Below are 14,880 nucleotides of genomic sequence, written 5' to 3' on the forward strand. Positions count from 1 at the left end.
CAAGACAGGGGCCGAGGCCCGGGGAATGGATGCTTCACCCAGAGGTGGTGAAGCAGATTTGGAGAGTGTTTGGCCAGGCTCAGGTGGACCTATTTGCGACTTGGGAGACAACGCAATGTCCCCTCTGGTACTCTCTGACTCATCTAGCTCCACTGGGGCTGGATGCCATGGTACAGACTTGGCCGAGGCTTCGTCTGTACGCCTTTCCCCCGATTGCTCTGCTCCCAGGAGTTCTGGAGAGTGCGCGGGACGGGTCCGGCTGCTGTTAGTAGCCCGTTCTGGCCGGGCCGAGTATGGTTCTCGGACCTGATTTCTCTCCTCGACGGCTCTCCATGGGAGATTCCGTCAGGAGGATCTCCTCTCACAGGCAGGGGCACCCTTGTGCACCCCGCCCGGAGTTGTGGAAGCTGTGGGTATGGCCCTGAAGGGCACAGCTCATAACTTCCGGTCTCTCGACCGAGGTTGTTGAGACCATCCTCCAATCCAGAGCTCCCTCAACGAGGAAACTGTACGCCTTGAAGTGGAAACTTTTCACTTCATGGTGCAGAGATCGCCAGCTCGACCCAGTTAACTGCCCGGTTGGTACAGTGCTGGAGTTCTTGCAGGCTCGATTCTCTGCAGGGTTAACCCACTCCACCTTGAAGGTTTATGTGGCGGCGATTTCGGCCTACCACACCTCTCTTGATGGACAGTCAGTGGGCAGACACCCCCTGGTTACACGTTTCCTCAGGAGGGATCTCCTCTCACAGGCAGGGGGCACCCTTGTGCACCCCCGCCCGGAGTTGTGGAAGATGTGGGTATGGCCCCTGAAGGGGCACAGCTCATAGCTTCCGGTCTCTCGACCGAGGTTGTTGAGACCATCCTCCAATCCAGAGCTCCCTCAACGAGGAAACTGTACGCCTTGAAGTGGAAACTTTTCACTTCATGGTGCAGAGATCGCCAGCTCGACCCAGTTAATGCATCCAGTGCGAGCGCTGGATGCATACGTCCACAGAACTGCCCTGTGGAGAAGGGTGGACCAACTGCTGATTTGCTATGGGCCCCCTAAGAGAGGTCTTTCTGCTTCCAAACAGACCCTCAGTCGGTGGATTGTGGAGGCCACTGTCATGGCCTATGAGTCCTCTGATCTCCCCTTGCCGATGGGAGTCAGAGCTCACTCCACACGAAGTGTGGCGGCCTCCAAGGCCTTTCTCGCAGGTGTCCCACTACAGGACATCTGCAACGCTGCGGGATGGTCTACGCCCCTGACCTTTGTCAGGTTTTATGGCCTTGACATGCGGGCCACTCCAGGCTCTTCCGTCCTCTCGCCCTGATGTGCTCCGCAGGGATACACACTGGGCAGGGACTTGGAAGCCTGGCGGCGTGGGCATCTCGTTCCCCTAGCATTTTCGGATGCAGCTCGAGTTCCTGAAGAGGAACGTCTCTAGGTTACGTATGTAACCCTATTTCCTTGAGGGAACGAAACGCTGCGTCTCGAGGCCACACTTCCGGCATCCCTGCCCGCGCTTGCTTCATTCCTAGAAGCTGATGCCAGTTTCACCGCACGTGCTTTTATACCAGCTGGTCATTACGTCACCTCGCCCGTGACGTCTCGCCCGTCCATTGGACAGATTACACTTGTATTCAGAGCCGGTCACGCTGAAGGCGTTCCCCTAGCGTTTTCGGATGCAGCGTCTCGTTCCCTCAAGGAACTAGGGTTACATACGTAACCTAGAGACGTTATTCTTATTTTACTTAATCTCACAGCTGCTTTTGATACTGTTGATTATGGTTTTTTTTTATTGCAGCGTTTGGAAGATGTTACATACTTAAATGATAGATCTTTCTCAGTTTGCCTTGAAGATTTGTGTTCGACATCAGCTAAATTACATAGTGGTGTGCCACAGGGGTCTATTCTTGGGCCGATTTTATTTTCATTATATATGGGCCCTTTGAGCTCAATTTTTCGTAAATATAATATTATGTTTAATTTATATGCAGATTATACTCAGTTATATATCCCAATAGATCCAAGTGGATCTCAATCTTTTGAGGAACTTGCTCAGTGTTTAGGTGAGATAAGAGCCTGGTTGGCAAGCAATTTTCTTCATCTTAATACTAATAAGACTGAGTGTGTTGTTTTTGGACCTTCCTCTGCTTCCAAGGAAATTATAAGTAGGTTGGCCTCTATGAAGATAAGTGTTTCAGATCATGTTAAGAATTTGGGTGTTACAATGGATTCAGCTTTAGTTTTAGAAAAACAGGTTTATAGTGTTGTGAAGGCTGCCTTTTATCAACTTAGAATTATTTCTAAACTGAAATCTATTCTTTCTTTTAAGGATCTGGAGACTCTTATTCATGCTTTTGTGTCATCACGCATCGATTACTGTAATTCTGTATATATAGGTATCTCACAGGGTCAGTTATCTCGTCTTCAAGTAGTACAAAATGCTGCTGCCAGACTTTTGACTCATACAAAGAAGAGAGAGAGAATTACTCCAGTTTTGGTTTCTTTACATTGGTTGCCTGTAGAATTTAGAATTTAATTCAAGGTTTTGTTGATGGTTTTTAAAGCGTTGCATGACATTTCTCCAAAATATATTGCTGACCTATGAGATCTTCGAATCAGATGATTCTTCACGTTCCTAAAACGAGATTAAAATCTAAGGGCGATAGGGCCTTTTCAGTGGCTGCTCCCCGTTTATGGAACCCTCTCCCAATGCATATTAAATCTTCCCCATCTGTGGATGCTTTTAAGTCTAGATTGAAATCGTAACTTTTTAGTAGAGCTTTTGGAGTCAATTAGAGGGATCAGGTTTTACATTTTAATGTTGAATTTTGCTGAATTGTTGTTGAATTTTGTTTTTGTGACTGTATGTATTGATGCTGGTAAGCACTTTGGTCAACGGCAGTTGTTTTAAATGTGCTATAGAAATAAAATTTGTATTGTATTGTATTGTTTTCATTGTGTCCAGGCAAAACTGCAGATTATCCAAGCATATTCAGTCTTTCAATTCAAGGAAGGAAACCAAGAAGGAACCTGAAATAACATAAATAGACTGATCACTTTCCCTTACTAGTCATCTCAGGACAATTAATGACCCTGATGCAGCAAGTAAAATATTTGGGTCGAATATGTTGTAACGAGGACAACAGAGCAATTTGTCCTGATGACAGTATCTTCCTACGACGGCGTTTTAGTGCCTCGTTAAAAAAAAAAAAAAAAAATCTAAGATTACGAGATTAAAGTCGTAATATTTCGAGAATAAAGTCGAAATGTTACGAGAATAAAGTCGAAACTACGAGAATAAAGTCGAAATGTTTTGAGAATAAAGATTATATAGTTATAATATTTTGAGATAGGCTATTCTAGCCTTTTGCTCATGCAAATAGCCCGGATTGGGAGCACCAGGAGATATTCCAAATCTCAGTTTTCAATATCTGTCAGTTTTATAGCGAAATACAAACAATATGTAGGCTATATTGCAATAATGTGTTTGTTAAACGGCATGTGAGTCAATCATCTTTCCGATTACAATAACGATCGACGAGACATTTTCATTATAAATTAGGCTAAACTTTTTTTTTTATGCCTTATGATGTTCCTTCAATTTATATCTTGCTATAAACTTGAAATAAAGAGCAAAAACACATTTATAATTTGTATTTCGTTATAAAACCGGCAGAATTTGAAAGCTGAGCTGTGTGTAAAAGCAACAAAGCACACAATTGTCGTGATTACTGGTTGACTGGCGCGCTACAAATAATGAATGGAAGACGTTATTATGTCCTCATGTATACAGTATACCATGAATAAAGCAGTTTGTGAATAGTCACTTAACGTTTACAGCAGAAAAGACAACAATATAACGTATGTTAACAAATTTGAGTCCACTTCAACCTTTAGAACGTTTTATTGCTGTTTAATTAAACAGGCTATGTGAGGAATGGAAGTTTGGGACGTTTTTGCGGAGCAGGTGGTGGAATTTTCACAATAATTTAATGAATTTATTCACATAAATACAGCGATCTGTCACGCCACATTAAAGATCTTGAAAATCACATTATTGTAAGACACATAATTTGTGTTTCGTTATAAAACTGATTTTGAAAGCTGAGACTTTGTTTTATATTAAAAGCACTAAAAGCACAAAGCTTAAGCTATTGCTATTGTGTAGCTGTTACAAATAATGAATGCAATGGAAGACATGAAATATTATTTCCAAGCATACTGTCCCCGCGAGTATGACACATGGTATGATTTCTGCTAATAATCCCACATATATTTGTAGTGTATTAAAAAAAGGGTTAAATAAGAGTGCTACAGCGCGAAACATTTCGACTTTATTCTCGTAATATTTCGACTTTATTCTCGTAGTTTCGACTTTATTCTCGAAATATTACGACTTTAATCTCGTAATCTTAGATTTTTTTTATTTTTTAACGAGGCACTAAAACGCCGTCGTATCTTCCAAATGCGTCAAAGGAATAATATTCTGTCTTCATTCAGTCATCCTCATATTTTTCCAAACCTGCATGACCTTCTTTCTTCTACAGAACACTATCCTAGGTGAACTCTTTTTTTTTACGCATGAGATGCTGTTTTCCTGGGGAAAAAACCTTTGCTGTTCTTACTAAGGAATAATAAAAAAAAAAAAAAAAAAAATTGACTTGCCATCATAGTATTAACTTCTGTGGAACACAAAAGGCGGATTTTTAAGAAAAATCCAGGAAATCTCTTTTCCATCGAAGGGAATGGGGAATAGGCGCTGTCAAGCTATAAAATCACATATACCGGTAACTGTCATAAAGTTTTCCAAATATATCATGCACACATCTTTCATCCATTGTGTCCTCTTATAAAGACAGTTACCTAACTTTTCAATGAAACATTTAAAAAAAAAAATGCAGTTCTGAGAAATAAAATTGAAATATTGCATTAAGATGCAGTTTATAGTCTTCAGACCAGAACGCTTGAATGTCACTGACTTGAATGGCAAAAACAAAAGCTTCAGTTCCAGAGGCTGATTAGTATGCAGCTCGCACAGGCTCTCCAAAGTGGTTCAGTCACCAAACCGGCGCACTAGGGAATTCCTCTCACTCCCGCCCGTGACGTCACTGCGAGCCTGCGAGCGTCCACTTGCACAAAGGGTGTTTCCCCAAAATAACGCGAAATCTCTTGTGCCAAGCAAAACCGCAGCTACGCACACAGGTGAGATTGATCGTTACTTGAACAAATCCCTACAAAGAAACTAACTCGCAAGACTAGGCTGTATTTCAGTGGGCAGGAATCGATGAATACTCTGTTGGATGGGACTTACCATTAACAAGCGACAACCGTTTTTACACCGTTTTCTCCAGTAAGAGAAGCCGGCGCGCGTCCTGATGGGTAGGTGAAAAGCGCAACGAGGCGTGCTGATATAGCCTAAATGCTTCATTGCTGCATATAGCCTACTATAAGTACTTTACGCTTGACTTAAATTAAATCGTATGAGATGTGGCTTTTTGGGCTTGCAAGAACTAGAAGTAAACTAGCTGGAAATATAAAATATTTCCATATATGTGTCTGCTATAAAATAAGGTAGTTTATAAATTAACAATAGCCTATGTAGATGTCTCTCTAAATTAGATTCAGTCACACGTACATTACTTGACCAGAGCTGAAATACTGATAATGAGTTCACAACTGTAGCTCATTTCTGATTGGTTAAACTGATGGTGTTACATCTGACCCATTACTGCAACATTCCCTGGTCTCCCCTTCAAGATGATTATAAGACTATGTAAACACCGGTGTGCAATGTTGAGCATGATTTAGATAAATGAAACTATCAAAATGATAGTTTAGTTATATAAACAGTAAACACACAATAATAAAACTCACTCTGAACACAAAATTCACATTCTTCACAGGAAGAATGTTCACTTTTCCGATGGGTGTATACTTACAAAATTTGGCCAAAATATTATCCATCCATCAATCCATCCATTCTCCAAGCAGCATTTCCTACAGGGACATGGGAATGCTGGAGCCTATCCCAGCATCTGCGACCACAGAAAACATGAACTGGATATTTTCTTTAATTCAGAGTTATTCATTGGAGCGAAATTGTTCCTGATCTGTAAAATATCTATATCAGACACATGAAGGGCCTCTTAGAGGCTTTATTGTGTACACAGTGGAGAGACAGCTGTATAATACACAGTGCCATCATGCTTTCAAGCTCTGTTGGTTTTTCCGTTAAAATGACAGGTGTTGGCATTTGATTTATTCTTTTAATACCACAAAAAGCCTCACCAAAAGACAAACAATATTTTGCTTCACAATTATTATTTAGACTAGACTAGATTAGAGATAACAAACACAAGGATTCAGTTTACATTTTGCATTGAATCCAAACACCCTGTAATGTTGTTAATAATTTAAAATGCTATATGGAAAATACATATATATAAACAAAAAGCACTGAAGCTGTTAATTAAGTGCAAATTTTCAACCTGCTCTGTTTATTCTCTCTTTTTAGAAGTAAAAGTCAAGAACCCATGGCACAAGCCATTGGTCATCTTTCTGGCTGCTGTTATCACCGTGGGGATCATCACCATGGTGGCCATTTCTATCGTCCAAAACAAGCCTTTACACCAGAAATACAAAGTATGACTAACACTTTAAGTGAACCTATTATTTGTTACACATTAGATTTGTACAGATTTCACTGATGCAGTGGTCCTTGTACACTTGACAGTATGGAATAGTTCTGGATGCAGGTTCCTCCCACACCTCTGTGTTTATCTATGAATGGCCAGCCGAGAAGGAGAACAACACTGGCATGGTACGACAGAAACACACCTGTAACGTGAAAGGTAAGTGATCCCTAATTTGTATAGAGAAATACTTCTAGTTACATGTTTTGGATAGTGTTTTTCGTTTTCCTGTTTTTCAGTATGTGAAAGGGATCGTCCACACAAAATAGAAAATTGTCATCATTTACTCACCCCTCCATGTCTTTAAAATCTGACTTTCCTTCTCTGTGGAACCAAAAATGAGCTATTTAACAGAATGCTTAAGCTGCTGTTTTCCATATAGTGATCACAACTGTCAAGCATGATTTTCATTAAATAAAGAGCTATTGTATGGCTTCAGGGGACTTTATTTATACTTTATTATGTCTTTCAATTCAAAAACATGTTTAATGCAATTATACAAGTAAATTTTTCCTTTGAAAACATAATATTTTTTTAACCAATAATTATTACTCATTTTTCCTTCTACTTTCTCTTCCGTTCTTTTGTGGTTATACCAACCACCAACACATTAAGAGAAAATAATAATAATAAATAATAAAAATTATCAATAACAATTACATACAAAAATACTTTTACATATAAAAAGTAGGGACAAAAAAAAAAAAATATATAATAAATACCAAACACAAAATATATTTGTTTTATACTTTGACTTTAGAGGTGCCCATATCTTTTCAAAATATGTACTTTTACTTTTGATTTCATATGTTATCCTTTGTGCACTTTAAAAACTAAAACTAACCAATCACTAATAGCTGGGGATTCTTGCCTTCTCCAAAATGTTGTTATTGCTTTGAAGACTGTAATTCTCAATATTCTAAATAAGTATAACTCATCTTTACTAAGTAGCATAGGTCCTATACCCAAAACCATATTTTGCATCTTTATTATTTTTGACTTCTTAAAAAATTATTCTATTACATGTATTACTTCTGTCCAGAATGTTTTTAATTATTTTACAAAGTATAAAATATATGCGTGTAATGAGCTTTAAATTCACCACAACTTCTCCAACATCCTGAAGATAAATAATTATATTTGGAAGATACTTCTGGTGTTATAAAATATCTCATACTAATTTTCTTCTTGTGTTATTTTATCTAATTCAATTTCCCATTTTGTCTTAAAATTATATAAACCCCCATCCTTAATTTCTTTGAATGTATTATTTATTCGTCCTATCAAATTATCTAGTCTATTATTTTTACTAACTTTAATCATAAGACCCAACAGAGGGTGAATATCATCTACATTTTTTATTTTAATCTCATCCTTAAGACAACTTCTTATCTGAAGATATTTGAAAAATAATTTCCCAGACAATACATATTTTTTCTCTGTGGTCTCAAATGTCTCCATCTTACTGTCTCCATAAATTTGATCAAATCTTTCAAGTCCTTTGCTAGCCCAAACCTTAAATACATCATCAAAAGTATTTGGTTTAAAATCTGGATCTCTTGATAGTTCTCTTAAACAAACCATCTCCTGATCACTAATTTTCATCACTTTGCAATATATAATGAAATGTGCAAGTCACATGGACAACTATTATGATACCTTTTGTAGCTTGACAGCTCCTGGTCCCCATTCACTGACATTGTAGAACAGCTCAAACATTCCGATAAAACGTAAGAAAGAAAGTCAAGAGTAAATCGTGTAACTGTCTATCCCGTTAGAAGTTATGTAAACATACCGCATTATTTCCAACAACATTTGCATACTGAAAAAAGCCTGTAGGCAAAGTGTCTTGAAAAACTTCTCTCTGTTTTTTTCTGCACTATAGGCAAAGGTATTTCCAGTTACTCTGCTAATCCACAGGGGGCTGGCGCATCTCTGCAGGAGTGCATGGAGGAAGCCAAGCAGAAAATACCCACACACAGACACCCCGAAACCCCTGTGTACCTGGGAGCCACAGCAGGCATGAGACTGCTCAGGTAATCAATTCTCAATATTCTCATTTCTCAAGAATCAAATAGTGAGTATACACTGATAAAAATGATTTTGTGGTGAAGTAAATATTACAGAAAAACAAATGTAATTTCTACATTAAATAATTTAGTTCAGGCAAGAATTTAAATAAAAGAGTAAATTCAATATTAGTACTCAATTTAAGCTTGTAGAATTTAAAGTTTGAACTTATAAGTATATTTTACTTGGAATTGTTTGTTATTTTTACAAATATTGTTTAAGTAAATATCAACGTCATGATCCCGTTGTTCCCATCATGCACTTGGGCATGAATAATTAATAAGGTAATTTTTTTTTTGTTGCTGTTTTCGAGATGTATTTACACTGTTTTGTGGTTGCTTTTGTTGTTAGGTTAAGTAACTTGCTGTTTTGTGACATCTGGAGTTCATTTTTTACTCAAAATGACCCATTCATACTCGAGCACTATTCACTGATTGTCACCGTCATTGTGTATCATGTGCCAAGTATTCAGGTGTCTGTGTTCATTCAGTTAACAGCTATATTGAGTCAGCATATTTCCTTAAAATGAATAACGAGCAGTCTACTTGCTTACATACGTGCTTGTAACTTAACCACATGCCTTATAGGCATTTTTTTTTTCAGTGCTATGTTGTTTGAGTAAAGTTTACAAACCGTGACTGAGTGAAATGTACTTGAGTATTGTAGGGTAAACTTAAAATAATTAAGTAGAAATTGCTCATCAAACTCTACCTGGTCACTTTAAATTTACTTATTTCCTTTACTAATTTTAGATAACTTAGTTAAGTAGATTTTACTTAATTCCTTATTTAAATTTTACTTAAAAAATATTTGTGCAAAAAAATTTGCAAAAGAAAAAATTAAGTAAATTTAACTTTTTATTTTTTTTCAGTGTAGTGTGGCCGAGAATAATTCAGAATAAAACTCTAGAAATCCTACAATTCTAGCACTTGTCAAAAGTTTGGAATAATTAAGATTTTTTTTTTTTTATGTTTTCGAAAGAAGTTTCTTATGCTCACCAAGGCTTCATTTTTTTATGAAAAACAGTAATATTGTGAAATATTATTACAATTTAAAATAACTATTTTCTATTTTAAAATATTTAAAAACATAATTTATTCTTGTGATGGCAAGCTGAATTTTCAGCTTTCATTCTAATATACTCATTTGATTCTCATTATTTTAATCAATTATTACCGGTGCTCAACTATTAATAATAGTTATAAAAAATATAAAATATTTTTCAAATATAAAAAGGAATTGTTTTTCAGGATTATTTGTGATCCCGAACACAAAACTAGTCATAAGGGTACATTTTTTAAAATGTATGGTTTGTTAGGATATATAGGACAATTTTTGGCCGAGATACAACTATTTGAAAATCTAGAATCTGAGGGTGCAAAAAAAAATCAAAATATTGAGAAAATTGCCTTTAAAGCTGTGAAGTCCTTAGCAATGCATATTACTAATCAAAAATTAAGTTTTGATATATTTACAGAAGAAAATTTACAAAATATCTTCATGGAACATGATCTTTACTTAATATACTAATGATTTCTGGCATAAAAAAAAAAAAAAACGATAATTTTGACCCATACAATGAGTTTTTGGCTATTGCTACAAATGAACCTGTGATACTTAAGACTGGTTTTGTGGTCCAGGGTCACATTTGATGAATACAATGTTCAAAAGCACAGCATTTATTTGAACTACAAAATGTTTGTAACATAAAAAATGTCTTTACTCTTACTTTTGATCAATTTAATGTGTCCTTGCTGAATAAAAGTATTATTTTTGTAAACCCCAAACTTGGCATGGTATCGCGGTTTCCACAAAAATATATATGCAAGTATCAAAAAATGTTGTCAACATGAATAAGAATCTTTTCTTGAGCACCAAATTGTTACTCTCAGCTAAGCTGGCGTAATGGCGTAACATCACAGGAATAATTGTTTTTACCGTAGCATAAGATACTTCTTTAAAAAAACATTCAAATCTAAAGGTAATGTATATTGTTTAACTAATTTATTTATTAAGTTGTATCATGTAATTGTTGAGTGGTAAAGGCTAATAATTTATTTATTTATTTTCTTAAGGATGGAGAACGAGGAAGCCTCAGATAAGGTACTGGACTCTGTAGCACATTCACTAAAGCGCTACCCCTTCTCCTATCAGGGAGCTCGTATCATTTCAGGCCAAGAGGAGGGAGCTTTTGGATGGATTACAGTCAATTACCTGAGCGAAAACTTGAGAAAGGTATGGTGGTTTTTAACCTGGACTTAGCAATGTTTCACATTTGTAATTTTGATTTGTAATTTTTAACCCAAAGCCCTTTTTTTCACAGAATTGCAGTGCTGAATATATTTTATTATCTAGTATAAGAATGCTTATTGAAACAGTTTCAGTGTGAAAAGGCCAATTGTTAAATCTTCCTGTGTTTATCATGCAGCCCACAGGGACGCTTGGAGCTCTGGACCTGGGTGGAGCGTCTACTCAGATAACCTTCGTACCTCAACAGAATATTGAATCATACGACAATTCTATCGACTTCAGGCTGTATGGAAACGATTATCACCTGTACACCCACAGCTTTCTCTGTTACGGAAAGGACCAAGCTCTCAAGCTTTCTATGGGCAAGAAATTAAAGTCAGCACTTAAAGCTGACGAGGTATGCTTGTCATTGTAATTCTTATACAATAAAGTGGTGCATTGAAACAATATTTCAATGAAAAAAAAAGAAGTGGTTTTCACTTCTAGTAAATATCACAAATAATTACAAAGAATAAGCAAGTACTGAAATAGTATTTTTTTTTGTAAAATGTATTACTATAATCTATTTCTCTTTATTTACAACTTTTGCTGTACTAGTATATTAATGCATTACTGCACATATGCATGCTTTGCAAAGCAAATAAAATAATAATTATTGCTGTCATTGATAAATGTGACAGAAATGATTTGTTAGGAACAATAAAAAAATTGGTAACACTTTACAATAAGGTTCATTAGTTAAACATTAGTTAATGTATTAACTAACATGAACTAACCATGAGCAATACAGTTGTTACTGTATTTACTAATCTTCGCTAACGTTAGTTAATAAAAATACAGATGTTCATTGTTAGTTCATGTTAGTTCACAGTGCATTAACTAATGTTAACAAGATTTTAATAATGTATTAGTAAATGTTGAAATTAATATTAACAAAGATTAATAAATGCTGTATAAGTGCAGTTTATTATTAGTTAATGTTAACTAATGTAGTTAACTAATGAACCTTATTGTAAATTGTTACCAAAAAATTTAACTGGATTTTAGCTTCTTGTAGCTTTGTTTAATTTTAACTATTGTATATCACACTTGACTCTTATACAATTGTACCTTATATTTTTTTTATGTTTTTTCTTCCCTAAGACAGACCCCATTGAGTTAAGAGATCCTTGCTTTCACCCTGGATATAACTCGACCAGGACAGTTCCAAGTGTCGTCGATACACCCTGTATGAAAGAAGTGAAACTGGCAAATGGCAACTTCTTCCATGTGGGGCTTGGGAATTGGTCTCAGTGCCAACAATCAATCAGAAAGGTTTTTAATAGCAGCTATTGTCCTTACTCAAGTTGCTCTTTCAATGGTGTTTTCCAGCCTTCAGTCTATGGAAAGTTTGGGGTAAGAAACAATGTACATTGTTTATTTGAAAGAATTTGAATGGCTGGTTGTAAGTCATAACTAGTGATAATAATTACGCCATTTGACTCTCTAGGCCTTTTCTGCTTTCTTCTTTGTGATGGACTTTTTGAATCTGACAAGTGATACTTTAGCCACTACAAAGCAGAGGCTAGCAACGTATTGTTCTAAACCATGGAAAAAGGTAAAATTCTTTATTAACTGTCTTTGAAGGATGTTTAAAATGGTTGCACCTTTGTTGGAAACATGATGTCTAAATTATCAGTTTTTTACTTTTGTAGATTGTGGAAAATTATCCCAAAATAAAAGAGAAGTACCTTTCAGAATACTGCTTCTCAGCAACCTACATTCTCACTCTTCTGGAAGACGGATACAACTTCACCTCCGACAACTGGAAAGACATCAAGTTCATTAAGAAGGTAAGTATGGTGTAATTAAAAATGTTACATTATTTCTCATTAAAAGTATTCAGACAGGTTAGATTTTATATAAAGCACTATATATTGTTCAAAATGAAGTATTGAGAAACTTTTATTTTGGGCCAATGAATATGGAAAATGATTGAGATTATTGTGTGTCAACTACTTTCTATGTGCAGATAAGAGACAGTGATGCAGGCTGGACATTAGGTTACATGCTTAACCTGACCAACATGATCCCCGCTGAAGCTCCAGACACGCCGCTGATGCCTTATGGGGGATATGTCACATTTATGATGCTCTTCTCACTTCTAATACTTGTTCTTCTTCTTCTGGTCTATTTGTATTTCCGTCAGTCCACTAGAACAACTCAGAAAGACATCATTTAGACAGGTCTCTCTATATTGAATGTTTATTTCTGCAGAACAAAATTTTGATAATCCAAAATCATGGTTTGACTTGATCTGAAAGGTTTTACATTTCAAATAATTTGGAAATCATACCTCATGTGAAGGATAAACAGGTTTTTGGAGAGAGATGGGTTATAGGTTCCACTGCAGCTGAAGGGACATCACCCTCTATTCCCATTCCTCTGTGTTTTTGTGGCCATTTAAAAGTCTTCTTTAAGAATCATGAGTACAGGTTTTAGCTTTTGGGGGGCTGGGTGAAAAGGGTTGTTGAGCTTCCTTAAAAGGAAATGTGCACTGACATTCAATATATCATGTGCCTTCAGGCTTTAATGAAGTTTCCCATTTTATGTATAGAAAAGCACATATTTTGATGCCAGTATCTTTTATTTTTTTACTTATAAAGAAATGTCTGAGGGTCAAAACTCTCTAATTGTATACCTTTTTTTTGCATTAAGGTCCTATGAAAATCACTGGATATCATTGTTTAAACATTGCTTTCAGCATAGCATATTTTTTTTAAATTGCAAAATGGGGGTCTTTTTTTCTCTCTTTCTGTGCTTAATGTTTCTCGCTTTGTATTGCAATCATTGTTTAATACCATGATGTAACAGGAGAGTTAAAATAATTCTTTGACCTAAAAACATTTGTCTGCTTCTATAAGGCACATTCTGTATATGAAATCCCTGTGTATGGCTCTGAAGTGATGTGTAAAATTATGTGAATTCTTTTTTTATATATATTTAAACAAAACCTGTAGCAAATTTCTATTAAAATTACAAATGACTGATTGTGTATGTTTTGTATATGCATTTTTGAAAGAAATCTCTTATGCTCACCAAGGCTGCATTAAATGATCAAAAATACAGTAAAAAGAGAAATAATATGGAATATTATTGTAATTTAAATGTTTTGAAATGTCATTTATTAGTGTGATGCAAATCTGAATTTTCAGCAGCAATTCCTTAGTAAACAAGTAACATATTTAAAATACATTTATTTCATACTAAGTATAGTTCAAATCTATTAACAAATTTACTGACAGATAACTCAAAACTTACTGATATAAAAATTATAATTAAACTTTATTTGGCGTACTACTTGTGCACAACACACATTTCTTAATATTAAATCTAAAATGGGTTTTAATGTCACTGTTGATGAGGACCGTATGATCTTTGAATATCGGTCTTTAAATGCAAAATATTTAAAGTGTACCTGAAGTATACTTGCAATAGTTTCACTTTAGCACAATCAAATATACTGATCATATCTTTAATTGGACTTCAGCACAATTAAAATGCATTAAGTACAAAATTAGTTGTTTAGCAGACTTTAAGTATACCAGTTTAGTATAATAGTACAATTGCAGGGCATTTTATTAAGTACATACAATTTTATTAAGTACATAAATATGAAAATTTGTAGTATACTTAGCATGAAATAAATGTATTTCAGAATCAGAACTTTAGTTTCAGTGTCACGTGATCCTGCAGAAATCATAAAATATGCTGATTTGTTGCAAGTAACATTTCTTTTCAAAAATACAGATACATTACTTTCAGGGTTCTTTGATTAGAATTTATTTGAAATAGAAACCTGTAAATTTTGATCAGTTGATCAGTTTGTTAGTGTTTCCT

The 14,880-nt window shown here is 35.5% G+C and overlaps 1 protein-coding gene across 1 annotated transcript in view; it reads left to right on the top strand.

Moving 5' to 3' along the window:
- entpd1 (ectonucleoside triphosphate diphosphohydrolase 1) overlaps positions 1 to 13,772 on the top strand; it is a 28,284-nt gene extending 14,512 nt beyond the window's left edge. The window contains exons 2-10 of the mRNA XM_058794633.1: positions 6,504 to 6,631; positions 6,723 to 6,840; positions 8,567 to 8,717; positions 10,827 to 10,986; positions 11,180 to 11,398; positions 12,145 to 12,396; positions 12,491 to 12,598; positions 12,696 to 12,833; positions 13,013 to 13,772. Of these exons, the coding sequence (XP_058650616.1) occupies positions 6,504 to 6,631; positions 6,723 to 6,840; positions 8,567 to 8,717; positions 10,827 to 10,986; positions 11,180 to 11,398; positions 12,145 to 12,396; positions 12,491 to 12,598; positions 12,696 to 12,833; positions 13,013 to 13,222 (1,484 nt within the window). The 3' untranslated portion in view covers positions 13,223 to 13,772. The remainder of the gene's footprint in view (positions 1 to 6,503; positions 6,632 to 6,722; positions 6,841 to 8,566; positions 8,718 to 10,826; positions 10,987 to 11,179; positions 11,399 to 12,144; positions 12,397 to 12,490; positions 12,599 to 12,695; positions 12,834 to 13,012) is intronic.
- The last annotated feature ends 1,108 nt before the right edge of the window (positions 13,773 to 14,880 follow it).

The sequence above is a fragment of the Onychostoma macrolepis genome, chromosome 12 (genome assembly GCF_012432095.1).
Source record: "Onychostoma macrolepis isolate SWU-2019 chromosome 12, ASM1243209v1, whole genome shotgun sequence".
NCBI classification, from domain to species: domain Eukaryota; kingdom Metazoa; phylum Chordata; class Actinopteri; order Cypriniformes; family Cyprinidae; genus Onychostoma; species Onychostoma macrolepis.